The sequence below is a fragment of the Oncorhynchus clarkii genome, chromosome 18 (assembly GCF_045791955.1).
Source record: "Oncorhynchus clarkii lewisi isolate Uvic-CL-2024 chromosome 18, UVic_Ocla_1.0, whole genome shotgun sequence".
Taxonomy (NCBI): Eukaryota; Metazoa; Chordata; class Actinopteri; order Salmoniformes; family Salmonidae; genus Oncorhynchus; species Oncorhynchus clarkii.
This window is the reverse complement of record NC_092164.1, coordinates 51,654,303-51,679,454: the sequence shown is the minus strand read 5'-3', so window position 1 is coordinate 51,679,454 and position 25,152 is coordinate 51,654,303. Positions and strand designations below refer to the sequence as shown.

Here is a 25,152-nt window from a genome sequence, read left to right as displayed (position 1 = left end):
TCATAATTGGATATATCGTAAAAATTCGTGAAACAAAATTTTTATTTTTGGTCTTAATTTAAGGTTAGTGTTGGGCATAACATTAGCAGTATGGTTAAGGTTAGGGTTAGATTTAAAATCACATTTTAAGAAGATACATTTCAGAAATAGGCGGGGTTTATGACTTTGTGGTTGTGGTAACTAGTGACGACCGTGTTAGAGAGAGGCACCAGAGAGAGAGAGAGATGAAGAATGCAAAAATCTAAGAAAGAAATCGAGAGACAGAGAGATCCAGAAAACCTGAGCCTACGCCTTCCCTATGTTGAATCACTAAAACGATACAGAAATACCCTACGGAAAAAGAGGGAGCAGCACATCAGAAAACAGCTCAATGTAATTGAAGAACCCATAGACTCTCACCACTTCTGAGAAAATTGGAACACGCTAAACAAACAACAACAACAATAGTTATCTATCCAAAACGGAGATGAATGGGTAAACCACTTCTACAATCTTTTTGGCTCTATAACAAAGAACAAAAAGCAAAAAAATATACATGATCAAATACAAATCATAGAATCAACTATTAAAGACTACCAGAAGCCACTGGATTCTCCAATTACATTGAATGAACTACAGATACAAACCCTCCAACCCAAAAAGGCCTGTGGTGTTGATGGTTTCCTCAATGACATTATAAAATATACAGATCACAAATTAAAATTGGCTATACTTAAACTCTTTAACATCATCCTTAGCTCTGGCATCTTCCCAAATATTTGGAACCAAGGACTGATAACCCAATCCACAAAAGTGGAGACAAATTTGACCAATAACTACCGTAGGATATGCGTCAACAGCAACCTTGGGAAAATCCTCTGCATTATCATTAACAGCAGACTAGTTCATTTCCTCAGTGAAAACAATGTACTGAGCAAAAGTTAAATTGTCTTTTTACCAAATTACCATACGACAGACCACGTATTCATCCTGTACTTTACAAACAAACAAAACAAAACAAAGGCAAAGTCTTCTCATGCATTGTTGAATTCAAAAAAGCTTTTGACTAAATTTGGCATGAGGGTCTGCTATATAAATTGATGAAAAATGGTGTTGAGGGAAAAACATACAACATTATTAAAATCCATGTACACAAACAACAAGAGTGGTAAAAAACACACATTTCTTTCCACAGGGCCATGGGGAGAGACAAGGATGCAGCTTAAGCCCCACCCTCTTCAACATATATATCAAGGAATTTGCGAGGGCAATAGAACTGTCTGCAGCACCCGGCCTCACCCTACTAGAATCTGAAGTCAACTGTCTACTGTTTGCAGATCAAATCAAATCAAATCAAATGTATTTATATAGCCCTTCGTACATCAGCTGATATCTCAAAGTGCTGTACAGAAACCCAGCCTAAAACCCCAAACAGCAAGCAATGCAGGTGTAGAAGCACGGTGGCTAGGAAAAACTCCCTAGAAAGGCCAAAACCTAGGAAGAAACCTAGAGAAGAACCAGGCTATGTGGGGTGGCCAGTCCTCTTCTGGCTGTGCCGGGTGGAGATTATAACAGAACATGGCCAAGATGTTCAAATGTTCATAAATGACCAGCATGGTCGAATAATAATAAGGCAGAACAGTTGAAACTGGAGCAGCAGCACGGCCAGGTGGACTGGGGACAGCAAGGAGTCATCATGTCAGGTAGTCCTGAGGCATGGTCCTAGGGCTCAGGTCCTCGAGAGAGAGAAAGAGAGAAAGAGAGAATTAGAGAGAGCACACTTAAATTCACACAGGACACCGAATAGGACAGGAGAAGTACTCCAGATATAACAAACTGACCCTAGCCCCCCGACACATAAACTACTGCAGCATAAATACTGGAGGCTGAGACAGGAGGGGTCAGGAGACACTGTGGCCCCATCCGAGCACCCATCAGATGATCTGGTGCTTCTGTCCCCAACCAAGGAGGGCCTACAGCAGCACCTAGACTTTCTGCACAGATTCTGTCTGACTTGGGCCCTGATAGTGAATCTCAGTAAGACAAAAAATTACAGTGTTCCAAAAAAAGTCCAGTCGCTAGGACCACAAATACAAATTCCATCTAGACACCGTTGCCTTAGAGCACACAAAAAAACTATACATACCTCGGCCTAAACCTCAGCGCCACAGGTAACTTCCACAAAGCTGTGAATGAGCTGAGAGACAAGGCAAGAAGGACCTTCTATGCCATCAAAAGGAACACAAAATTAGACATACAAATTAGGATCTGGCTAAAAATCCTTGAATCAGTTATAGAACCTATTGCACTTTATGATTGTGAGTTCTGGGGTCCGCTCACCAACCAAGAATTCGCAAAATGGGACAAACACCAAATTGAGACTGTGCATGCAGAATTCTGCAAAAATATCCCCCGTGTACAATGTAAAACACCAAATATTGCATGCAGAACAGAATTAGGCCGATACTCACTAATGATCAAAATCCAGAAAAGAGATGTTAAATTCTACAACCACCTAAAAGGAAGCGATTAACAAACTTCCCATAACAAAGCCATCACCTACATAACCTGGAGAAGAGTCCCCTAAGAAAGCTGGTCCTGGGACTCTGTTCACAAACAGAAACAGACCCCAAAGAGCCCCAGGCCAGCAACACAATTAGACCCAACCAAATCATGAGAAAACAAAAAGATAATTATTTGGCACATTGGAAAGAATTAACAAAAACACAGAGCAAACTAGAATGCAATTTGGCCCTAAACAGAGAGTACACAGCGGCAGAATACCTCACCACTGTGACTGACCCAAACTTAAGGAAAGCTTTGACAATGTACAGACTCAGTGAGCATAGCCTTGCAACTGAAAAAGGCTGCCATAGGCAGACCTTGCTCTCAAGAGAAGACAGGCTACATGCACACTGCTCACAAAATGAGGTGGAAACTGACAATTTTAATAAACTCCCATATTTAATGGGTGAAATACCACAGTGTGCCATCACAGCAGCAAGATGTGTGACCTGTTGCCACGAGAAAAGGGCAACCAGTGAAGAACAAACACCATTGTAAATACAACCCAAATGTATTTGTATTTATTTCCCCTTTTGTACTTTAACTATGTTCACATCGCTACAACACTGTATATAGACAAAGTATGACATTTAAAATGTCTTTATTCTTTTGGAACTTCTGTGAGTGTAATGTTTACTGTTAATTTGTATTGTTTATTTCAATTTTCTTTATTATCTACTTCACTTGCTTTGGCGATGTTAACATATGTTTCCCATGCCAATAAAGCCCTTAAATTGAAATTGATATTGAGAGAGGGAGCTGTGGCGAGAGATTAGATCAAATGGGAATTGGGGATAGTGTGCCCGTTTCTGACCATTAAGTTGAATGTAGAAGCAGGTGCGAGAGGATAAAAGAGAGCACAGAGAAGGTGAAAGGACTGCACTCACTGTATTATCATAGTCATACTGACGTGTTGTGTTATTATGTAGAAGTCATGAATAACCTCATACTGAATAAGAAAGGTATGTTCAGTACAAGTTCAGGGTGAACAAGTTATGTGATCAGGTTAATAAGCAGCTGTGAGAGAGAGAAGAGAAGAGAGAAGAGAGAGAGAGGGAGAGAACTTTGTATAAAGCTCCTGCCCTCCAAACACACTCACTGGAATGGCACAGTGTGGTCAATGGGTGGGAAGGACCGCCTCGCTCAAGTAGTACTTTACTGGGTGACTTTCACTTCTACTGGAGTCATTTTATATTAAGATATCTTTACTTTTACTCAAGTATGACAATTGAGTACATTTTCCACCACTGGAAAATGTACCACACACACACACACACACACACACACACAAACACAAACATGAGGGATCACAATGTTCTCTCAATGTTCTGTCTACGGTGTGTATAGCATATATAGAGTATAGGTTTCAAGCTGCCATGTCTATGTGATCATTGTATGAAAGGGGTCCAGTGGTTCATTTCACCAGAGGGACAATCTAGATAGGGTGCTGCTACCACCTAGCGGACCTCTGTACCTCTGTCAGCTAGCCTACACACGGTATAGTTTGTATTTATTGTAGCCTAGACAGTGCAAGCCCACATTATCTTTGCTTAAGGTGTGTGGACTGAAAAGCCTGCCTCATTCATTCATGTTGGAATGAAGACAGTTGTAGAAATAAACTTCAGTATAAATCATTGGTAAATGGAGTTAGCCTAGTGTCATTGCAATAAGTAGGCTAGGCCTAGGCTGCAGCTTTAAACCCACGTGTGATTACGCTTACTATTATATAACATTTCTAGACAGTGCCTATATAATAAGATTAGGCATATAGGCCTACTGCTCTATGTAGAATAACATTAATTTAAATAGGGAATACATGTGAAATGACACCCTATTTCCATGTATAGTCTTGAACGTTAGTCTCTGGCTGCTTGTTGAGAACGAAACAATAATTTCGTATGGAGGCACGGAATTTATCGATGACAGCAGTGTGCCGCGTCTCAGCCTGTCGTCATCGCGTTGAATCGTTAATGGGCGTAACGTTCCACAACGCGTGCGTAACGTATGTATGCGACCCCAGAACGGACTGCTCCCTGCTGATCTCATCGGTTAATGGACTAATGAAAGGATGAGGGTTTGAGAAAACACCTTATTGTTACCGAATACCGTGAAGCCAGTGTAATGCGATAGTGAAAAGATATTGTCTCTCTCGCCACGCGCATGGCGCGTTAGGGGAAACTGCAGGCTACAGCTGTCTGTCCGGTCAGCTGTTTTTATTTACCGAGAGACAGCAGCATCAATAGGAGGGCACGAGACCACAGACTAGTCTATACCGGCGCCCCGGACCCCCACAGACCAGACCACCAGGACTAAGAGAGAGGAGGGCAGAGAGAGAGAGAGAGGATGGAGTTTAAGCAGCTGGTGGAGGTGGCGGAGAAATGGTGTTCGTCTGTTCCGTTCGATCTGATCTTTGCGGAGGAGGATGATGAGAGGAGACTGGACTTCTACGCAGAACCGGGAATCTCCTTCTATGTCCTTTGTCCCGATAACATGACGGGAGGGACCGAGAATTTCGTAAGTGTGTGTGTGTTCGTGTATGCGTTTGTGTGGTTGCAGTGTTTTGGGGTTTGCTTCTCGGGTCCACCGGCGCAGTGTGTGTGTGCGCAACGGGAATGATGTCACTGCAGTTTGATTTGGTGCACCGGACTATAGCACGCCTGGCGCGCATGTTGTTTTGGCCGCATAATATGCCGCGACCTCTTTTATCTGCAAACAGTTGGGATAAACCGCATTGAGCTGCTATGGGCATGTCGCTTGTCCTGCGCATATAGACACAGGCCTGCAATAGCAGTGCTGTTGTTGTTTTGTCCGCTGAGTGACTCTGTATGTGCATTACATATTTACATAGCAAATGTATACAACATGAGGTATTACTGCAAGTTGCCTATGGAGGGATGCACGGCCCTGAGTTCTTATTGGCCCCACAATCGCTGCGACTGCTGACATAATCTATTTACTGCCGGGCGCTGCGCCAGGAGAACTGTGGTGTCCGCGCCCTATGGCCAGCTGATGTAGAGTGGGGACTAGAGAGCTCCTGTGTGATGCAGATGTGTTTTCTCATGTAGGCCTGTTTGGTCTCTAGTCTGTTTACTGCACTAGGTCCTATCCCCACCATCTCTGCCACTTTCTCTCCCTCCTGTCTCTGCCTCTCTGATTCACTCTCTCACTATCACTCTCTCACACACACACAAACTGTTTTGTTCCTCTATCCTCCTGGGGACCTAAAATGTATTTCCATTCCAAATCCTATTTTCCCTATCCATAAACCTACACGTAACCCCTTACCCTAACCCTAATTCTAACATTAACCCTAATTGTAACTCTAAACCTAACCCCTAAATTTAAAATATCCTTCTTTGGGAAATGTCCCCACAAAGGCGAATTTACCTTGTTTTACTGTCCTTGTGGGAACTTTTGGGGATTTTAGGTCCCCACAAGGATAGAAGAACCAACCCACACACAGGCACAGTGCTGGGTAGTCCCAAGGGCAGACACTGGCAGTACCAGTCTGCAGTGAAATACGGTACTCCTCTCTCTCTCTGGCTGGCAGATTAGATCCTGTTACCATGCCAATCAATACTGCTATCAGCAGGGGGAGACACACACACATAGTGAATGCACCGCTCCCTCTCGGTCACAGGGGAACACTGTTTAGGGTTGGCCAATCCCTGGAGAGCTCATGGGAGTGCCAAGGCTTTAAGTTCAGGAGGCTAACACAGTCTTGTGGCACACAGATTCAAACCCCAGTCAGTTATACCTGTGTGATTCACTCACGTCCATGTCCAGTATCTTAAGGTTCTGTGTGTGTGTGTGCGTGCGTGTGTGTGCGTGTGTGTGTGTGCTTAACTACAGCAGTAGTTGTTCCAGTAACAGTCCTACATGATCTCCTGTCCTTGAATGTCTGTGTTATCTCGCTCTCTAATCTCTAGATTCTACTTCTACTAGCTGTACTCTGACCTCATATAAAACTCAGTGTATCTACCCAACATCTACCATGTGTACAGTGGGGGAAAAAGTATTTAGTCAGCCACCAATTGTGCAAGTTCTCCCACTTAGAAAGATGAGAGAGGCCTGTCATTTTCATCATAGGTACACTTCAACTATGACAGACAAAATGAGACAAATTGTAGGATTTTTAATGAATTTATTTGCAAATTATGGTGGAAAATAAGTATTTGGTCACCTACAAACAAGCAAGATTTATGGCTCTCACAGACCTTCTTCTTTAAGAGGCTCCTCTGTCCTCCACTTGTTACCTGTATTAATGGCACCTGTTTGAACTTGTTATCAGTATAAAAGACACCTGTCCACAACCTCAAACAGTCACACTCCAAACTCCACTATGGCCAAGACCAAAGAGCTGTCAAAGGACACCAGAAACAAAATTGTAGACCTGCACCAGGCTGGGAAGACTGAATCTAGAAATAGGTAAGCAGCTTGGTTTGAAGAAATCAACTGTGGGAGCAATTATTAGGAAATGGAAGACATACAAGACCACTGATAATCTCCCTCGATCTGGGGCTCCGCGCAAGATCTCACCCCGTGGGGTCAAAATGATCACAAGAACAGTGAGCAAAAATCCCAGAACCACACGGGGGGACCTAGTGAATGACCTGCAGAGAGCTGGGACCAAAGTAACAAAGCCTACCATCAGTAACACACTACGCCGCCAGGCACTCAAATTCTGCAGTGCCAGACGTGTCCCCCTGCTTAAGACAGTACATGTCCAGGCCCGTCTGAAGTTTGCGAGAGAGCATTTGGATGATCCAGAAGAAGATTGGGAGAATGTCATATAGTCAGATGAAACCAAAATATAACTTTTTGGTAAAAACTCAACTCGTCGTGTTTGGAGGACAAAGAATGCTGAGTTGCATCCAAAGAACACCATACCTACTGTGAAGCATGGGGGGGGGGAGAGAAATCATGCTTTGGGGCTGTTTTTCTGCAAAGGGACCAGGACGACTGATCTGTGTAAAGGAAAGAATGAATGGGGCCAAGTATCGTGAGATTTTGAGTGAAAACCTCCTTCCATCAGCAAGGGCATTGAAGGTGAAACGTGGCTGGGTCTTTCAGCATGACAATGATCCCGAACACACCGCCCGGGCAACGAAGGAGTGGCTTCGTAAGAAGCATTTCAAGGTCCTGGAGTGGCCTAGCCAGTCTCCAGATCTCAACCCCATAGAAAATCTTGGGAGGGAGTTGAAAGTCCGTGTTGCCCAGCAACAGCCCCAAAACATCACTGCTCTAGAGGAGATCTGCATGGAGGAATGGGCCAAAATACCAGCAAAAGTGTGTGAAAACATTGTGAAGACTTGCAGAAAACGTTTGACCTCTGTCATTGCCAACAAAGGGTATATAACAAAGTATTGATATAAACTTTTGTTATTGACCAAATACTTATTTTCCACCATAATTTGCAAATAAATTCATTAAAAATCCTACAATGTGATTTTCTGGATTTTTTTTTCTAATTTTGTCTGTCATAGTTGAAGTGTACCTATGATGAAAATTACAGGCCTCTCTCATCTTTTTAAGTGGAAGAACTTGCAAAATTGGTAGCTGACTAAATACTTTTTTGCCCCACTGTATATATACACTGCTCAAAAAAATCAAGGGAACACTAAAATAACACATCCTAGATCTGAATGAATGAAATATTCTTACTAAATACTTTTTTCTTTACATAGTTGAATGTGCTGACAACAAAATCACACAAAAATGATAATTGGAAATCAAATGTATCAACCCATGGGGGTCTGGATTTGGAGTCACACTCAAAATTAAAGTTGACAACCACACTCCAGGCTGATCCAACTTTGATGTAATGTCCTTAAAACAAGTCCAAATGAGGCTCAGTAGTGTGTGTGGCCTCCACGTGCCTGTATGACCTCCCTACAACGCCTGGGCATGCTCCTGATGAGGTGGCGGATGGTCTCCTGAGGGATCTCCTCCCAGACCTGGACAGTCTGTGGTGCAACGTGGCGTTGGTGGATGGAGCGAGACATGATGTCCCAGATGTGCTCAATTGGATTCAGGTCTGGGGAACGGGCGGGCCAGTCCATAGCATCAATGCCTTCCTCTTGCAGGAACTGCTGACACACTCCAGCCACATGAGGTCTAGCATTGTCTTGCATTAGGAGGAACCCAGGGCCAACCGCACCAGCATATGGTCTCACAAGGGGTCTGAGAATCTCATCTCGGTACCTAATGGCAGTCAGGCTACCTCTGGCGAGCGCATGGGGGGCTGTGCGGCCCCCCAAAGAAATGCCACCACACACCATGACTGACCCACCGCCAAACCGGTCATGCTGGAGGATGTTGCAGGCAGCAGAACGTCCTCCACGGCGTCTCCAGACTGTCACATCTGTCACATGTGCTCAGTGTGAACCTGCTTTCATCTGTGAAGAGCACAGGGCACCAGTGGCGAATTTGCCAATCTTGGTGTTCTCTGGCAAATGCCAAACGTCCTGCATGGTGTTGGGCTGCAAGCACAACCCCCACCTGTGGACGTCGGGCCCTCATACCACCCTCATGGAGTCTGTTTCTGACCGTTTGAGCAGACACATGCACATTTGTGGCCTGCTGGAGGTCATTTTGCAGGGCTCTGGCAGTGCTCCTCCTGCTCCTCCTTGCACAAAGGCGGAGGTAGCGGTCCTGCTGCTGGGTTGTTGCCCTCCTACGGCCTCCTCCACGTCTCCTGATGTACTGGCCTGTCTCCTGGTAGCGCCTCCATGCTCTGGACACTACGCTGACACAGCAAACCTTCTTGCCACAGCTCGCATTGATGTGCCATCCTGGATGAGCTGCACTACCTGAGCCACTTGTGTGGGTTGTAGACTGCTCCTCATGCTACCACTAGAGTGAAAGCACCGCCAGCATTCAAAAGTGACCAAAAGATCAGCCAGGAAGCATAGGAACTGAGAAGTGGTCTGTTCAACACCTGCAGAACACTCCTTTATCTTTGTCTTGCTAATTGCCAATAATTTCCACCTGTTGTCTATTCCATTTGCACAACAGCATGTGAAAGTTATTGTCAATCAGTGTTGCTTCCTAAGTGGACAGTTTGATTTCACAGAAGTGTGATTGACTTGGAGTTACATTGTGTTGTTTAAGTGTTCCCTTTATTATTTTGAGCAGTGTCATTAGCACAGTATTACAGTGATAATGTGACAATGTGGCTACATGGGTTAGGTTAATAACATGTGTGTGGGGTGGGGTGTGGTGTGTGTGTACGTCTACAGCATGTATGGAGTGAGAGTGAGGACTGCCTGCCGTTCCTACAGCTAGCCCAGGACTACATCTCCTCCTGCGGGAAGAAAACACTGCTAGAGGTCCTGGACAAAGTCTTCACTTCCTTTAGACCTGTAAGTAGCCTAACGCTATTTAATAAAACAACTAGACTACTCCTAAAGAAAAGAACATAACAACTGTTAAATGTCATCCTCTCCCTCATCTCGGTCTACTTCTCCTTCTCTCTCTCCCCTTTTCTCCCCCTCTCTCTTAATCTCTCTCCATCTCTCTCTTTCTCTCCCCCCTCTCTCTTTCTTTCTCACTCTCCCTCTCTCTCTCTCTCTCTAGTTGCTGGGTCTACCAGACATAGATGATGAGACGTTTGAGCAGTACCATGCAGGCGTGGAGGAGGAACCAGGGCCGGACCACCAGCAGATGGGAGTCAGCCAGCAGTGATGTCCGACCGGGCCACAATAATTACCCACACCTCTGGTTTCATCCCCTGCATCAATACACAGGCCCAACGACCCTGTAGCGACTATACAAAGTCATAATGTATACTCAGATTCATAATGTACACATACACACACACACACACACAGGACAGCCGGACAGCCAGCCTGCTGAAATGTACCATTGCGTTCTTTAACTTATCAAAAGCTTTGCTCTCCAGATATTGCACTCCTTCTCATGTCACACGCGCACACACACACACACACACACACACACACACACACACACACACACAGCTGTGTCATACAACATTATTATTAATGTCATTCATATAGCAGGCTACAACATTACTATAGTTTATATTACTAACCACCACCATGCTGGTTCTAGCATGATAAGCATGACACTCTCCAACCTTGCTCAGCATATCCACCTAAAGACAAACAATCAACTAGTCTAGCAGCAACAACATACTCCCTCCACAGCCTGGCCACCCAGACATAGCAGAGCACTGTCACTGTCAATCATGTAACACCTGACTGGAACCATCCACTGTACCACACAATGCTAGCCAAACCAGCACATTGTTGTGACCTTGTAAAAATGTTAGCGGTGAAAATAGAGGGAGGAATAGAGCAGAAATGTAATCCTATGTTATAAACTGTCCCTTATGTACTGCTGTGAAGTTGGCCAAGAGCTGCTGTATCTGTGTGTTTATTTCATAGTGTGTGTGTGTGTGTGTGTTTTGTGTGTTTGTGCGTGTTTTGTGTGTGTGTGTGTGTGTGTGTGTGTGTGTGTGTGTGTGTGTGTGTGTGTGTGTGTGTGTGTGTGTGTGTGTGTCACCACCATCAGTGCACTGCTACGCTTTTACTATCCCCACGGACCTGAAGGAGTAGGATGAAGTTGTTTTTAGACACTGATCCAAGGTCATTTTCCCCCGTTATTGGGATTGGGGAAAGGAAACTGTTCCTAGATCTGTGTCTACAGGCAACGTCTACCTGCAGCAGCCTTCTTCCACCTTACTAAACTAGGCCTACACTTGTTACTCTCTCTGAACATGGCAACTACGATAGATGTAAGTCTCTCTCCGAATGCTTTTAAGTCTTTACTTATGAACATCATTTTTAGTTACATTATTTAACTGAATGTTTGTCATGCTAATGTGTGTTTTTATGTTCTGTCCTCCAGTGTGTGTGAAGGTATTCAATAAAACAAATGTGTGGAGGGAGCAGTGAGTCTGACTGGGTTTTTGATATGCAAATATGATGTACATATTACATATCTATATTAAGTATGACAATTATATATCTGCCTGGCTTTTTAGAAACATCTGCTATGTCTATAGCCTAATCTGTGTCCATGCAACTTTTGCTGTTGTTCATGGGTTTGATGTCACTTGACCACACACACACACACAGAGAAGGAGGAAGGCATTAGGGCAAACCTTTTGCATGGCCCGGTGTCCTGGTTGGGCGGAGTTTGTACATGCTCGACCATTCCATTGGTCTTTAAGCTAAATCTCCACTCATCTAGGAGACCGGGCCATTCAAAACGAAGTCGACCATTGCTTAGCTCCTGTCGACAATCGCAGTCAGCAGGCGAAACTACAGCAGAGCAGATCGAGATCATAGTGACGCCGCTTTCGTTTCGACAGTCTGTAATCGAGAAATGTTGAGAAGGTGCATACATAGTCACTAAAGTGGTCGGACCTACTGTCGCGGTGTGGGACTTGTGCGGCAAACCGCCATGATCTTAGCGCATAGAATATTGGAATGATGCGGCGACGCACCAATAAACTTTCATATGGAGAATGAAACGATTTGGCAGTAAATGTTGTCCGTCGAGAATCAGTCCGTTATCCCATTTGATTTTACTTTGGACTTTTCAAGCCACTTTTATTTCTTTGGCTGTTTTGGCACAACTACTGGACTGGACACTGTCATGCCTCTGTCTCTCTTGTGACATCGAGTTTCAGCGTTTTTTCTAGGCTATTTATGGTTTATTTGAATAGTGACAGTATATGAACACTGATATATCGATTAAACATCAATCTGAAGCTTTGCACATTGTGTAGGACCATTTTCAACACCTGTCCCTGATGGGCTTCATGAGAGAAGAGAACTTTCTAGGACTGTTCTGTTTTATAGACCTTATAGGACTTCATATCTTGGGGAAGTTGGAATAGGACAGGAGCCACCATGGGTGTCAGGCAGAGTAGCCCCGTGGCTGAGAGTCGAACCCGGGCATATTCTAGCCCTGTTGAACCCTCTGGAAGCAGCACTACCCCAGGGTTCAGATACACAGCCAGTCCTGGCGGCCCCAGAATTCGCTACACCGGAGGGACCCAACCCAGCTCCTACCACCAGGTGTGTGTAATGAAAGTGGTTTGGAAACATACTTCCATGATGAGTAACTGCCTGAGACCTGAAGATTTGTGTTAGCTCCACAAGCTAATGCCAAGGCTTCAGTTCAGGATGCTAACACAGTGTTGTGTCACACAGGTTCAAACCCCGGGCAGTTATACCTGTGTGATTCACTCACGTCCATGCCCAGTATCTTGACGTTCAGTGTGTCTGTCCACCAGACAGGGATGAGTATACCACATGGTGGCTGGAGCAGCAGTCTGGACCAGGAGGAGACAGATGGGGAGAGAGGAGGGGAACACCAGATGATGATTGGCTCTCTACCACTTCACCTGTCCCCTCACCTACTGGGAGGTAGGCTAAAGTGTGTACGTGTTTTTCAGGTCCTGACTGTCTAGTTGTAGCCTGCTGTATGTTTCCCTCTGGGTGCATGTTTAGTTTTTTGCCCCAGCACTACAAAGCTGATTCAAATAATCAAAGCTTGATGATGAGTTGATTATTTGAATCAGCTGTGTAGTGCTGGGGCAAAAACCAACATGTGCACCCAGAGGGGTTCCCGGGACCAAGTTTGGGAAACACTGGTCTACATGATATCTTATTCTACAACAAGAAAACTGTGTGTTGTTCTAAAGCCTCTCACTTGGCAGATAAGAAAAGGATATATAACAAATGTGCTTTCTCCCTGTGAAATACACATACACCCTCTTCTGTTGTGGGGCGAGAGGAGCACATTAGGCCACATAAGCATGTACTTCCTCCATGGCACATGTCTCACACACCTACACACACACAAACACACAAATCTAGGTTTTGTACTGGAGAGTGAGTGTCTGTCAGTCTGTAACTTATTAAACTTTTCTTAAGGAACCATGAATGTCATTGTGATCATAAATTGACCTTTGGTCATTATGCAGACATGACCACATGGTTGATCTATTTTTACACACTCACTCACTCACTCACTGAGTTTGTGATGAGACCGAGAAAAAGGTCTGGTTGGATGGATTGTGTGCTGACATGTCCTGCTCCATTTTTCCCAGGCTTTCTCTGTCCTGTGTGCAGTAAGTTTGTGGCGTCAGATGTGATGGAGATCCATCTGATCATGTGTCTCACCAAATCACGACTCCGCTACAACGGTGAGTGTGTGATTGTATATCTCTCTGTGTACGCCCAATAATCTTGTTAGTCTGCCTGTTTGGCCTGCTGGTTCAGGATGCCTTCTGATTGGCTAGCATGGTATGTCAGGATGATGATTGATTTGTGTGTGTTGTGTCCCAGAGGATGTTCTGGTGAAAGATAGTGGGGAGTGTGCCATCTGTCTAGATGAGATGGAGCAGGGACACACCATCTCTAGACTCCCCTGTCTCTGTATATACCACAAAGGGTAACTACACACAAACACACCTGACTACAGTAAGATGCTGTTACTTTACTCGTGTCCCCCTCGCGCTCTCTCTCTCTCGTTCTCTTTCTCTCAGGTGTATAGACGAGTGGTTTGAGGTGAATCGTTCGTGTCCAGAGCACCCCGTGGACTAAGGGCTCAGATTCCCACAGAATATCTACCTACTTCATCCCCATTGTCATGACATGCTGGCCTACGAATCTACTTCATCTAGATCTGTGTCTGACCTGCTGGTCTGTGAATCTACTTTACCTATCAATGTCTGACCAGTGACACAAGCCTGTGAAGTGTTGTGAATTGCCAGGAACCTCATGATACGATATTATCACGATACTTACGTTTCTTTTTTTATACTTTTAGTCATTTAGCACAGTGGTTCCCAGGGTGGGTGCGGGGGTCTCAGTCCAGCTTTAAACCTACTCTTGAAAGTTGTAATAGTAGAATGCACAATGTGCAATTTAGAAATTGGGCAGTGCATCATCAGTCCTCTTGTCACGTTAGTCATTGCATACCTTAGAGAGCTATTTATAACTTGTCAGAAATGTCCAGAAGAACTAGCCCATGTCAGCTAACAATTGCATTTGCACCATGACAAAATGTGTAGAATTGCATGAAATAAGCTTTAAACCTGCTAAATTCTCTCCACCAACAAGAGGGGTGTGAATCACCAAAAGTGATTGTGCCCATAGAAATAGACGTAGCATATGTGCACGCAGGGGAGGCTTGGGATATTCCCCACTACTGGAAGTGGGGCCCTGAGTGAAAAGGTTTGGGAACCCCTGATTTAGCAGACAGTCTTATACAGAGTGACTTACAGTAACTGCATTCATCTTAAAATAGCTAGGTGGGACAATCACATATAACAGGCATAGTAAGTACCCGTGGAGGTTGGTGGGAGGAGCTATAGGAGGAGGATGGGCTCATTGTAATGGCTGAAATGGAACAGTATCAAACACGTCAAAAATATGGAAACCATGTGTTTGGCTCATTTCCATTAATTCCATTACAATGAGCCCATCCACCTATAGCTCCTTCCACCAGCCTCCACCGATAAGTACATTTTTCCCAAAGTCAGAGCTAGGTGGGGGTGGGGGAGGGAGTTGAGTGCAAGTGTTGGTTCATAAACTACTTAGGTGCCAATACGATATGTATTGCGATTCTATATGTATTGTGATTTTAATTGCGATTTGATGTTCCAAACATATTGCTCACCATATGTCTGCTGCAGAGAGACGAGAGAGAGCATGAAAACGAGCTTTGATCATTCAGTGAAATAAGAGCTGGAAACATGTTGGCTCAGTATTTAAAAAGAAGACCGAGAACAAGCTACAGGATGAAAAATACGTGAGTTCTGGTGCAGGTACAGCTGACTAGTACTAGCAATTATTATTATTTGTAAATCTTTAATTTTTTACAAATCAAAGTTTGGAGTCATATTGATAATATCGTCCAAAATATCACGATATGTAACTGTATACATTTCCCCACATCACTACTGGTTTGTCTCACTCACTTGCTAAAAGACTAAACGGGATAACCTGAATATACACTCAAACGCACATTTAGAGACCATTATGGGTTATGGGTCTTCTGAGAGTGTTGGTAGACTGCTAAAAGAGCAGAGTTCTGGTGCCCGACTGCAGTCGATGACGTGGCACGCAACCATTGGTTGAAGCATGCAACGTCTGAGCAGGGTAGCACGACCATCACCTCCAGTGATCTAATCCTCTCAGATTTGAGTGAGTAGGGTGGAATTTGGGATGAGGGGGCATACATTCATTGATTCATATTACTGTATGACAATGTAATAATGAGTTTGTTGATCATCAGCTGTACTGCTGCGGAGTGAGGGAATTTAGACAATTGTAAGCGCTGTGACTGAAACATGCTGCTAATTTTGAGTCTCAATTACACACATTTATGTCAATATTGAAATCACATCTTCTGTTGGTTCATTGCTTTATTTCTGTGGTTGTGAAAAATCTAGGTGGCATACAGCAAATCCAGCAGAAATGTTAACATTTGATTTAAACACACCTTTAATTTACTCAAGCATCTTTGTTATATATATATATTTTGCACAAGTTTGTATTCATTGAATTAAGTAAAAACTAAAGCACAAATAAAACTCCAGAATTTGTACTGGGACACTATGGTGATAATTCTGTATATACATAGTTGTATGTTCAACGTCATTAATGACTACAAAATTATGTTTTGTTGAAAAGACAATTGGACCAGATACAGTTTGGGGAGCAGAGATCCTTCAGACGTTTCTTAAGAAACAAAGAATAACAATTTACATTAAATCAATTGATTTCTGAAGTAACTGATTTCATTCAGTATACATCTATTAAATACATTACAACATCTCCCATTTCTCTCAAAGGCCCCATTCCATTTCAATTGAACCATTCGTCATCAAATCTCTCCAAAGCCACATCACATGCATTTGTCTTTATGGTGCCTGTCTGTGTGTTTGTCCAAAATGGCACCCTATATAGTGCACCACTTTTTTTTTTTTTTTTTTACCCCTTTTCGTGGTATCCAATTGTTGTAGTAGCTACTATCTTGTCTCATCGCTACAACTCCCGTACGGGCTCGGGAGAGACGAAGGTTGAAAGTCATGCGTCCTCCGATACACAACCCAACCAGCCGCACTGCTTCTTAACACAGCGCGCCTCCAACCCGGAAGTCAGCCACACACGGAGGATACACCGTGCACCTGGCAACCTTGGTTAGCGCGCACTGCGCCCGGCCCGCCACAGGAGTCGCTGGTGCACGATGAGACAAGGATATCCCTACCAGCCAAACCCTCCCTAACCCGGACGACGCTAGGCCAATTGTGTGTCGCCCCACGGACCTCCCGGTCGCGGCCGGTTACGACAGAGCCTGGGCGCGAACCCAGGGACTCTGATGGCACACTGCGCCACCCGGGAGGCCAGTGCACCACTTTTGACCAGAGCCCAATTGGTTGTCATTTCAGATGGATTCTGGCTACGTTTACACAGGCAGCCCAATTCTGATATTTTTTCCACTAATCACATCAGATCTTTTCAGAGCTGATCCGATTGGTCAAAACACCAAATCAAAAGACCAATTAGTGGAAAAAAATATCAGAATTACTTAATGACCTGTGAGATCTTGTCCAGGATAGAAGGGCCGCTGTAGTTGTTGGTCTGAACCTCTTCTAGTCTCCTCATGTACTGCACTGGTAGACCGTTCTGCTGGGCTCCTAAACACACCACCTACACACGTTATTTCCTTTCACTTGCTTGTACTGCGGGGAGGGGGGCAGGCTTGTGTGTGTATCTGTTTGCATTGTGGTGAGGGAAAACAGGCGTGTGTGCGTCCAATGTGTGTTTACCTGTTTGTATTGTGGCGAGGGGGGACAGGCGTGGAAGCGGTTCATCTGGTACGTTCTACAGAGCAGTGCCCCGTTGTCTGTCTCCACTGTCACCTCTAAGGGGAAGTACATACCCATGTCCACCCCCTCCTGCCTACACACACACACACAACATGGAGGGATGAGGTGAAGTACAGGATGAAGACCAGAATGTATGTTGCCATCAGATGAGACTCACTGGTGTGTGTGTCTGTGTGTGAGAGAGAGTGACTCACTTGTCCAGGCTGGCTAGGTGGTCGTTGCTCATCCTCCAGACCACCCCCCACACCTCTCCCCCCTCTTTCTGCTGGATGGTTGCTACTCCTCCATGCCAATGGTTATCAATGTGCTCCCCCCACAGACCAAAGTTCAATGTGTAGTTCTGCTGGGGAGGTATAGGGTAGTAAGTAGGGGGGGGAGAGATGAGAAAGAGAGACCCTGTTAGAATACTATGACAATGCATTTTTGGATGTGTCACATAGCCTACTCTGTAACACCTTTTCACTGTGTGAGTGAAGACAATAGTATTCATTTTCTATTCGAGGTCATTCTATTCTTTATATAGACTGGGGGGAATTAATTTACTCCATGCAATTGAACTACTCGGGACGAGAAGCCTAGGGCGTAGAATTATAGCGTCATTTTGCGGCCGGTTGGGCTATTGAACGCCATGAAAGAACGCCATGTTGCTTGTTGGTTATCTCCTACTAGCTACACCAGAAGAGTCCGAAATATCCAAACTAAAAGTCGCTTGCCTACTGGGGGCGCTGCGAACCTGATTACCTTCAGTCGGCCGGTGCAATGAAATATAGCTGAGGGGTTCGCCAGCTGAAGTCTCTCCTTCAACAAGTTGCTTCCAAAAGCAAAATACATGAAGTGATCTGCTGTTGCTGCCATGTTTCCTAAGCAAAACCTTGCGATATGAGCCAAGTTACCAATCATACGATAATGTCAGCCTTTGAATTATATAAAAAGATCACCGGTTAAAATAAAAGTGAAATAAATAGCGATATACCCAATTATTTACATATTAGCTACAGCCCATTATTACTCATGCAATCGGCTTTTTTCCGGGTAGTGTGTCCGGCTCATCTCATTGGCTGGAAGGGGCTCAACCTGTTAAAGACACAGTGTATGATTTTTGAATGTTCATGTGCGCTATCAAGACATTCTTAAATATAGCGTGCTTAATAGCTGAGTCTAAATCGGTTGGTTTTGAGCAGTGCAGAAAAAGACCTTCAAACGGAACAAACCAGTTTAAATGCATATATTTTTTAAATTATCACTTCGCTTTTCCCGAACAGTACGGTTCCACATACAGTCGATCATCATGTGACAAAGATAATCATGTTATCACTGTTGAGTCATTCCCGAAAACTCAGCCTGTGTTGAATTCAATCCCAAAGTGATCCTTTAACATTTTACAGCTTTTTTGTTTAAAAATCATTTTCACATTTTACAATCATATTAGGCTAGTTCATATAAATAATTCAGCTTTCACTTCAATACATGGTTTACAGATTTAAGTTTCCATGGAAGTTTTTGTAGTTCAATGTTTAATTAAGAATTGTGTTTGTGGGTACAAAAAGTTGTTTTATTGTCCTAATACATCTTGTCTTACAAATCGCATTGTACATTATGCACATTATTGTCCATCAATTCTTTAATTTATTTGACATTTTACCATGCTGGGGAATTATTCACCTGTGGTACTACTGCTGGGTTACCATTGGTGGTTATTTTGTAAATGTGTTGATGAACAAACAACCAGCTGTACATGTAATGTAGCTAAAACATTTATTTATAGGGTAAAGAAATCATCAGAAAACCAATAAATCAAGACAAAGGAGATGATTGTGGACTACAGGAAAAGGAGGACCGAGCACACCCCCATTCTCATCGACGGGGCTGTAGTGGAGCAGGTTGAGAGCGTCAAGTTCCTTGGCATCCACATCACCAACAAACTAACATGGTCCAAGCACACAAAGACAGTCGTGAAGAGGGCACGACCACACGTTTCCCCCTCAGGAGACTGAGAAGACTTGGCATGGGTCCCCAGATCCTCAAAGTTATACACCTGCGCCAGAGAGCATCCTGACCGGTTTCATCACTACCTGGTATGGCAACTGCTCAGCCTCTGACCACAAGGTACTATAGTGTAGTGCGTACGGCCCAGTACATCACTGGGGCCAAGCCTCCTGCCATCCAGGAACTCTATACCAGGCAGTGTCAGAGGAAGGCCCTACAAATTGTCAGACTCCAGCCATCCTAGTCATACTGTTCTCTCTGCTACCGCATGGCAAGCAGTACCGGAGCACCAAGTCTAGGTCCAAGAGGCTTCTAAACAGATTCTACCCCCAAGCCATGACTCCTGAACATCTAATCAAATGACTACCGACTATTTGCATTACCCCCCTACAATGTTATCTATGCATAGTCACTTTAATAACTCTACCTACATGTACATATTACCTCAACACCGGTACTCCGTATATAGCCACGCCATTGTTATTTTAATGCTGCGCTTTGTCATTTCTTTCTTTTTATTTTGAAAGGTATTTTCTTAAAACAGCATTGTTGGTTAAGGTCTTGTAAGTAAGCATTTCACTGTAAGGTCTACACCCGTTGTATTTGGCACATGTGACAAATACAATTTGATTTGTTCAGTTAGCTAGTTACCTAGCGATGAGCATTCAGAGTTCAGTGAGCTGGATCATGTGGCTCCAGTCAGAAAAAAAAAAACTGTTCATTTGGCTCTGAACCAGCTCGTCATTCAGTAGTGCCTCATGTAAAGCCTCAAGTTGTCTGCCAGATCGTAATAGACGTTCAAACACTAACCTTAGATGGCTTATTAAAAAAAATATATATAAACATCCCCACTGCAAAAATGAATGCGGACCAGAATTAGGCTCTCTCCTCACCGTCGACTGTTCCTGCAGTGAGGAATTACCATCTTCAGAGAATGTTAGTACTTACCTACAGATAATCGTTATCTGGAGATCAAAAAGCAGTAGTAACAGTACGCAAATCAGGGAGTCAAATGAATGGCTCTTTCATATGTTCAACAAAGACATCCGTTCAAAAAGAGAGCCGTTAGTTTGCAAACGACCATCACTGCTAACTGGACCAACTACACAACAGCCAAAACAAGTATGATAATAAAGTACTCAAAACACTTCTGTTCATGTGGAACATCTTTAATATACAAAATAAGAAACAAGTCGGGCTCGGGATTCACAAAAGTTTCCTCAGAAAAATGACAAAACAAAAACGTTGTTGTACAAACAATAGGATATGACTGACAGCCGCGTAGTCATGGCGATCATCTCCTGGGCCCTCCCCTGCCTCGGCCTCTCCCCCTGCCACGCCCTCTTCCTCTGCCCCTTCCACGCCCAGCCACTGGAGAGAGAAATAGAGGGAGATTAAGGAAGAGGAGATGATTAGAGATGAGTTATGCACCACAAATACATGGACTCTCCCATCCTTGTCCTCAGGACTTGTTTGTCAAGCTCATTGTTGGGAGCCGTTTCTTACGGAACAGCGTTTGCCTAATATTAATTTGGCTGATTTGCTAGTTTTAATTTGGGTCTGATGAAGCAAATGTTCAAAGGTGAGACCTCAGTCATCAGAAGCTAGGCATTATAAATGCTATGCAACTCACCCAACCCTAACTCAGACAGAACCACTGTGGATTTATGAAACCTCTAACCAGTGTGGCTACGAAACAGTTCAACCTCCAACTTTCAATATGGCTGCTGTGGCAGGCTCAAAACACCCAAATACCCAGTAGCACTCCAGAAGGAAGGTCGGCCACATTACGTCACCCCACATTCTAGTACACAATTACTCTCAACCTAGTTACAACTTTACAAAACAAATAGTTCAGACTGCTGGTCTTTGCTCATGGTCCTGAACAGCTGTAGTGTGTTTAAGTTCCAGCTAAGCAATAGAACACCTCACTGAATTAATCAAAAAGGCGTTGGCAAGCTAACTCTACTGTGTCGTTTCTGGGCTGGCTCGAAAGCCTACACACCCTGTAGCTCTCCAGGATCAGGAGTGAACACTGATCTAGGCAGACTTAGGTTGAATGTCAAAAGTATTGCTGGCGTCCTCTCCCATTGCCTCCTCAAAACATCAAAGGGAAGAGGAGAGCATTGGAGAACAACCTCTGATATTCTACTGATATGCCGACAAGCACCACGCCCTCCTATTTTCCTAGTGTACTCACCAGCCACTCTATTCTTGGACTTGACCTTGGGTTTTATGTCCAGCTCCCTCCCCACCATTTCACCCCCCCATCCCTGTGTACTCACCAGCCTCTCTTCTTGGACTTGACCTTGGGTTTTATGTCCAGCTCCCTCCCCACCATTTCACCCCCCATCCCTGTGTACTCACCAGCCTCTCTCTTCTTGCTCTTGACCTTGGGTTCTATGTCGACCAGCAGAGTGTCCAGCGGCAGGCTGTCTGGCAGGATGAAGTATCTGATGTTGTTCCCACGGATACTGAGGCTCTCCAGCTGGGTGGGCTCACGGTTCTTCAGAGTCATCTTTACCGCCTTCAGATGAGTGTTCATACTCACATCCACACCTGGGACACACAGTTAATGATCATTGTTAATAATCAATGCAACATTGACATTATCCCACCCCTGGTTAGCCACTATTGGCTTAAAAAGCCAAACCTAACAATATCTGCCAATTCATTTCCAGCAATATTGCCCATCTGTGTGGTATGATACCAGTCTTGTGGGTTGACAGAAATAGTCTCCCCAAAACCTTCTCAGTTAAATGTTAACTGCAAAGTAGGCTTACCTGGCAGAAGTACATCATGAGTAAGTATATCATTTGTATTTATTATTTGCAAACTTTGCCATGAAATGAGCAGCAGCAGAAACATCACTAGATGGCACATTCCTCACTTGCTAGATGTGCAATAAAATAAAAATGGGCCAGATGCACAATTAAAGGGGAATTACACAAAATTTAAACATCTTAGTTTTCTTCCAGACCAAAATTAATAAAGGTCTTCTCATGTGATTTAAGTATTGGCATAACTCAGAACATCCAATTGAATTGTTTCTCTTCAAACAATTGTAATTATGAGTGAAAACCAGGAAAAATAAAACAGAAAACATAATTTTTGGGGGAATCAGATTTTATAGGGCCCCCTTAAGAGTTGTTTATTAACCATTATTTTACCAGGTATATTGGCAGAAAACAGTACACTACTTCCTCTTTCACACTGGGGATCCTGAGTCGCGCAGCAGTCTAAGGCAAAGCATCGCATTGCTAGAGGCATCACCACAAACCCAGGCTGTATCACAACTGGCCATGATCGGTCCCATAGGGCGGCTCACAATTGGCCCAGCGTCATTCGGGTTAGGGGAGGGTTTGGCCGGGGTAGGCAATCATTGTACATAAGAATTTGTTCTTAACCAACTTGCCTAGTTAAATTCAAAAACACATTTAAAAAAGGACCTGGAGAAGAATGTGCCAATTTAAATGGCAAGGGAAACAAATTAGTAGCTCTTAACATGCTAGAAAAGGTTGAAGATCGCAGGTTTAGACTGTACCTGATACAACACCCTATACTTGACTGTCTTTGTTTATATTCAGAGGCATCTCAATAATCCTACTCAGACAGACAGAGGGGGCAGGGTCTGTACCTGTGATTGTTCCATGGACCTGGGTGCCATTCTTCAGCTCAATGGTCACAGTCTCGTGGCTGAGTTTCATCAAAAAGCTACAGGAGGAGAAAAGTCATGGGTATTAGAGGCAATGTTATAACTAATGCAGTTTATCAAGTCTGTGAATACATACTAGCTTGCTAGTCATCAAGGTCCTATAAACGATATCGACAACTTCAATAGACAATGGGGCGGTAACTAGTAAGAACTACCTAGTTTGCAATGACTACAATGTCCAACACAAACGAAAATGACAAACACCAACCGGATGACTTGTCATGGAAACTGAACTTAAACAAGAACATTGTTTTTGAACCATTGGTTGTTGTGGGTAATCGGTCAGGGCCCTGCCTACACACTGCAGTGGTTAATTAACTAAAAGCAAGTTAGCATATCGGTGGCTAGCAAACAACAGTTGTGCATACAAAGTAACTAGTTAGTTCTCAGCGGCAGATACGTAAATAATCGATGTTTATGGCGTATTCCGCGGCTAGAGGTCCATTCGTTAACGTTATAGAAAGTTGGCTATCTAGTCACTTCTGCACGTCGCTCATTCATTCATTCATTCAATTCAGTTAGCTGCTTCCCGCCTCAGAATTTAGCGAACAGCTCGCACTCCAAATCTAAATCCATCCAGCGACACAAAACCCGTACTTTTCACCTTTCATCTAAGTATAAGACTAAAGATCATTTTGTTGAATATTCTTACCGTACGAGTTTCATGTTGGTGATGATTTGCAGAGACAAAATCTCCACCAAAGACAAAAAAATTACAGCGTAGAACTGAACGCACAGGCAGCTGTGTATAAAATACGTTTCGTCGCAGGAACATCGGCGTCATAAAAACGCTCCAGAACCAGGAAATGCATAAAGAAAAGAGCTTCTTCTTTAATGCGGTTTAACAGCGGTTGGCATCCAATAAATGTTGCATTACCGCCACGTACTAGACTGGAGTATACGTTGCTTGAATTTTGTTGTTGTTAAATACCCTACCATCTAACACTAAACTCACAAAGAATAAATCATAAGAATGGAATGATCTACCATATAAAGATCTTTGGCCAAGTCAATAGAAATAGCAGCACAACATTGCTTAGAATCAAGGGCAATGGTGACATCATTGAGGACCTTTAAGGTTGCAGTGACACATCCATAACCTGAGTGGAAACCAGATTGCATACCAGCGAGAATACTATAGGCATCAAGAAAGCCAGTCAGTTAATTATTGACAAGTTTTTCCAACACTTTTGATAAACAAGGCAAAATAGAAATTGGCCTATAACAGTTAGGATCAGCTTGATCTCCCCCTTTAAATAAAGTATGCACAATGGATACCTTCCAAGTATTGGGAACCTCCCCAGAGAGGAGAGACATGTTAAAAAGGTCAGAGATAGGCTTGGTGATGATAGGGGCTGCAACCTTAAAGAAGAAATAACCTTCTGACCCAGAAGGTTATATGGGGTCAAGTTTAAGGAGCTCCTTTAGCACCTTGGACTCAGTGACAGCCTGCAGGGAAAAACTTTGTAGCGGGGCAGAGTAAAAAGAGGGAGGAGCATCGGGGCAAGGAGGCATGGCTGAGTCAAATAGGAATCCTGACTTAATGAAGTGGTGATTAAAGAGCCCAGCCATGTGATTCTTGTCAGTAACAACCACATCATCAACATTAAGGGACATTGGCAGCTGTGAGGAGGAGGGTTTATTCTCCAGGTGTTCACTTTTTCCACTCCTACTATCACAGCATCATCTTTATCCGGACCCTCGGTGCAAGCTCCTGGCTTCGAGAACTTCACCTTTCACCTCCGATACGTCGCCATCATTCACATCAATTTCTCCTCCTGTCTTCAACTTACAGCTTACACTTTCTACCATTCTTCTTTATCAAACATCTCCCCTTTTCCCGCCATTTTTAACCAACTCAAACTCACCCTCTTCCACCCTCTCTTAGTCCTCCTCTGCCCCTCTTTTTCCCTCCATTCTTCCTCCGTGTTCCAAGTATACCTCTCCTTATGATAATACTACACTTCTCCTGACATACATCTTGCTCTTGCCTTCTCGAGCGACGCCATTTAACCGTCTGCCACAATCTCCG

At 43.9% G+C, this 25,152-nt stretch overlaps 4 protein-coding genes across 10 annotated transcripts; 2 read left to right on the top strand and 2 right to left on the bottom strand.

Moving 5' to 3' along the window:
* Positions 1–38: 38 nt before the first annotated feature.
* On the bottom strand, positions 39–18,461 carry LOC139373664 (gamma-glutamylcyclotransferase a). 7 transcript variants are annotated; one of them, XM_071114481.1, is made up of 5 exons: positions 18,161–18,453; positions 17,614–17,759; positions 17,360–17,492; positions 12,752–12,850; positions 39–1,715 (listed from the first exon to the last, which is right to left on the bottom strand). In XM_071114481.1, the coding sequence occupies exons 1-4, from the start codon at positions 18,317–18,319 to the stop codon at positions 12,761–12,763; spliced, it is 528 nt and encodes a 175-aa protein (XP_070970582.1). In that variant the 5' UTR covers positions 18,320–18,453; the 3' UTR covers positions 39–1,715; positions 12,752–12,760. The 7 variants fall into 7 exon arrangements, with proteins under 7 accessions (XP_070970582.1, XP_070970579.1, XP_070970584.1 ...); XM_071114478.1 differs by lacking the exons at positions 39–1,715; positions 12,752–12,850 and adding an exon at positions 15,938–17,240 and having other exon boundaries at positions 18,161–18,461; XM_071114483.1 differs by lacking the exons at positions 39–1,715; positions 12,752–12,850 and adding an exon at positions 15,938–17,227 and having other exon boundaries at positions 18,161–18,458.
* On the top strand, positions 4,573–11,455 carry LOC139372707 (maturin). The gene is made up of 3 exons (XM_071112500.1): positions 4,573–5,058; positions 9,786–9,908; positions 10,123–11,455. Exons 1-3 carry the CDS (start codon positions 4,888–4,890, stop codon positions 10,228–10,230), a joined length of 402 nt encoding a protein of 133 aa, XP_070968601.1. The 5' UTR covers positions 4,573–4,887; the 3' UTR covers positions 10,231–11,455.
* LOC139373665 (E3 ubiquitin-protein ligase znrf2-like) lies at positions 11,821–14,868 on the top strand. The gene is made up of 5 exons (XM_071114484.1): positions 11,821–12,593; positions 12,812–12,944; positions 13,631–13,726; positions 13,869–13,974; positions 14,069–14,868. Exons 1-5 carry the CDS (start codon positions 12,426–12,428, stop codon positions 14,124–14,126), a joined length of 561 nt encoding a protein of 186 aa, XP_070970585.1. The 5' UTR covers positions 11,821–12,425; the 3' UTR covers positions 14,127–14,868.
* Positions 18,462–20,562: 2,101 nt separating the features above from the next.
* Positions 20,563–23,910, bottom strand: LOC139372706 (small nuclear ribonucleoprotein Sm D1). Its single transcript, XM_071112499.1, has 4 exons — positions 23,773–23,910; positions 23,043–23,119; positions 21,773–21,964; positions 20,563–20,776 (listed from the first exon to the last, which is right to left on the bottom strand). Exons 1-4 carry the CDS (start codon positions 23,784–23,786, stop codon positions 20,700–20,702), a joined length of 360 nt encoding a protein of 119 aa, XP_070968600.1. The 5' UTR covers positions 23,787–23,910; the 3' UTR covers positions 20,563–20,699.
* Positions 23,911–25,152: the final 1,242 nt, after the last annotated feature.

What these genes read in the sequence shown, in the direction of transcription:
- LOC139372707 (XM_071112500.1), top strand. Translation starts at nt 4,888, where the DNA reads ATGGAGTTTAAGCAGCTGGTGGAGGTGGCGGAGAAATGGTGTTCGTCT. An exon ending in CGGGAGGGACCGAGAATTTC is followed by an intron (nt 5,059 to 9,785) that starts GTAAGTGTGTGT and finishes GTACGTCTACAG; the next exon opens with CATGTATGGAGTGAGAGTGA. An exon ending in TCTTCACTTCCTTTAGACCT is followed by an intron (nt 9,909 to 10,122) that starts GTAAGTAGCCTA and finishes CTCTCTCTCTAG; the next exon opens with TTGCTGGGTCTACCAGACAT.
- LOC139373665 (XM_071114484.1), top strand. Translation starts at nt 12,426, where the DNA reads ATGGGTGTCAGGCAGAGTAGCCCCGTGGCTGAGAGTCGAACCCGGGCA. An exon ending in GTCCCCTCACCTACTGGGAG is followed by an intron (nt 12,945 to 13,630) that starts GTAGGCTAAAGT and finishes CATTTTTCCCAG; the next exon opens with GCTTTCTCTGTCCTGTGTGC. An exon ending in ATCACGACTCCGCTACAACG is followed by an intron (nt 13,727 to 13,868) that starts GTGAGTGTGTGA and finishes GTTGTGTCCCAG; the next exon opens with AGGATGTTCTGGTGAAAGAT.
- LOC139372706 (XM_071112499.1), bottom strand. An exon ending in GGTCCATGGAACAATCACAG is followed by an intron (nt 21,965 to 23,042) that starts GTACAGACCCTG and finishes TGTGTGTCCCAG; the next exon opens with GTGTGGATGTGAGTATGAAC. An exon ending in GAGCAAGAAGAGAGAGGCTG is followed by an intron (nt 20,777 to 21,772) that starts GTGAGTACACAG and finishes TTCTCTCTCCAG; the next exon opens with TGGCTGGGCGTGGAAGGGGC.
- LOC139373664 (XM_071114476.1), bottom strand. Translation starts at nt 18,319, where the DNA reads ATGATTGGTAACTTGGCTCATATCGCAAGGTTTTGCTTAGGAAACATG. An exon ending in TCAGGTTCGCAGCGCCCCCA is followed by an intron (nt 17,763 to 18,136) that starts GTAGGCAAGCGA and finishes ATACCTCCCCAG; the next exon opens with CAGAACTACACATTGAACTT. An exon ending in CACCTAGCCAGCCTGGACAA is followed by an intron (nt 17,493 to 17,613) that starts GTGAGTCACTCT and finishes GTGTGTGTGTAG; the next exon opens with GCAGGAGGGGGTGGACATGG.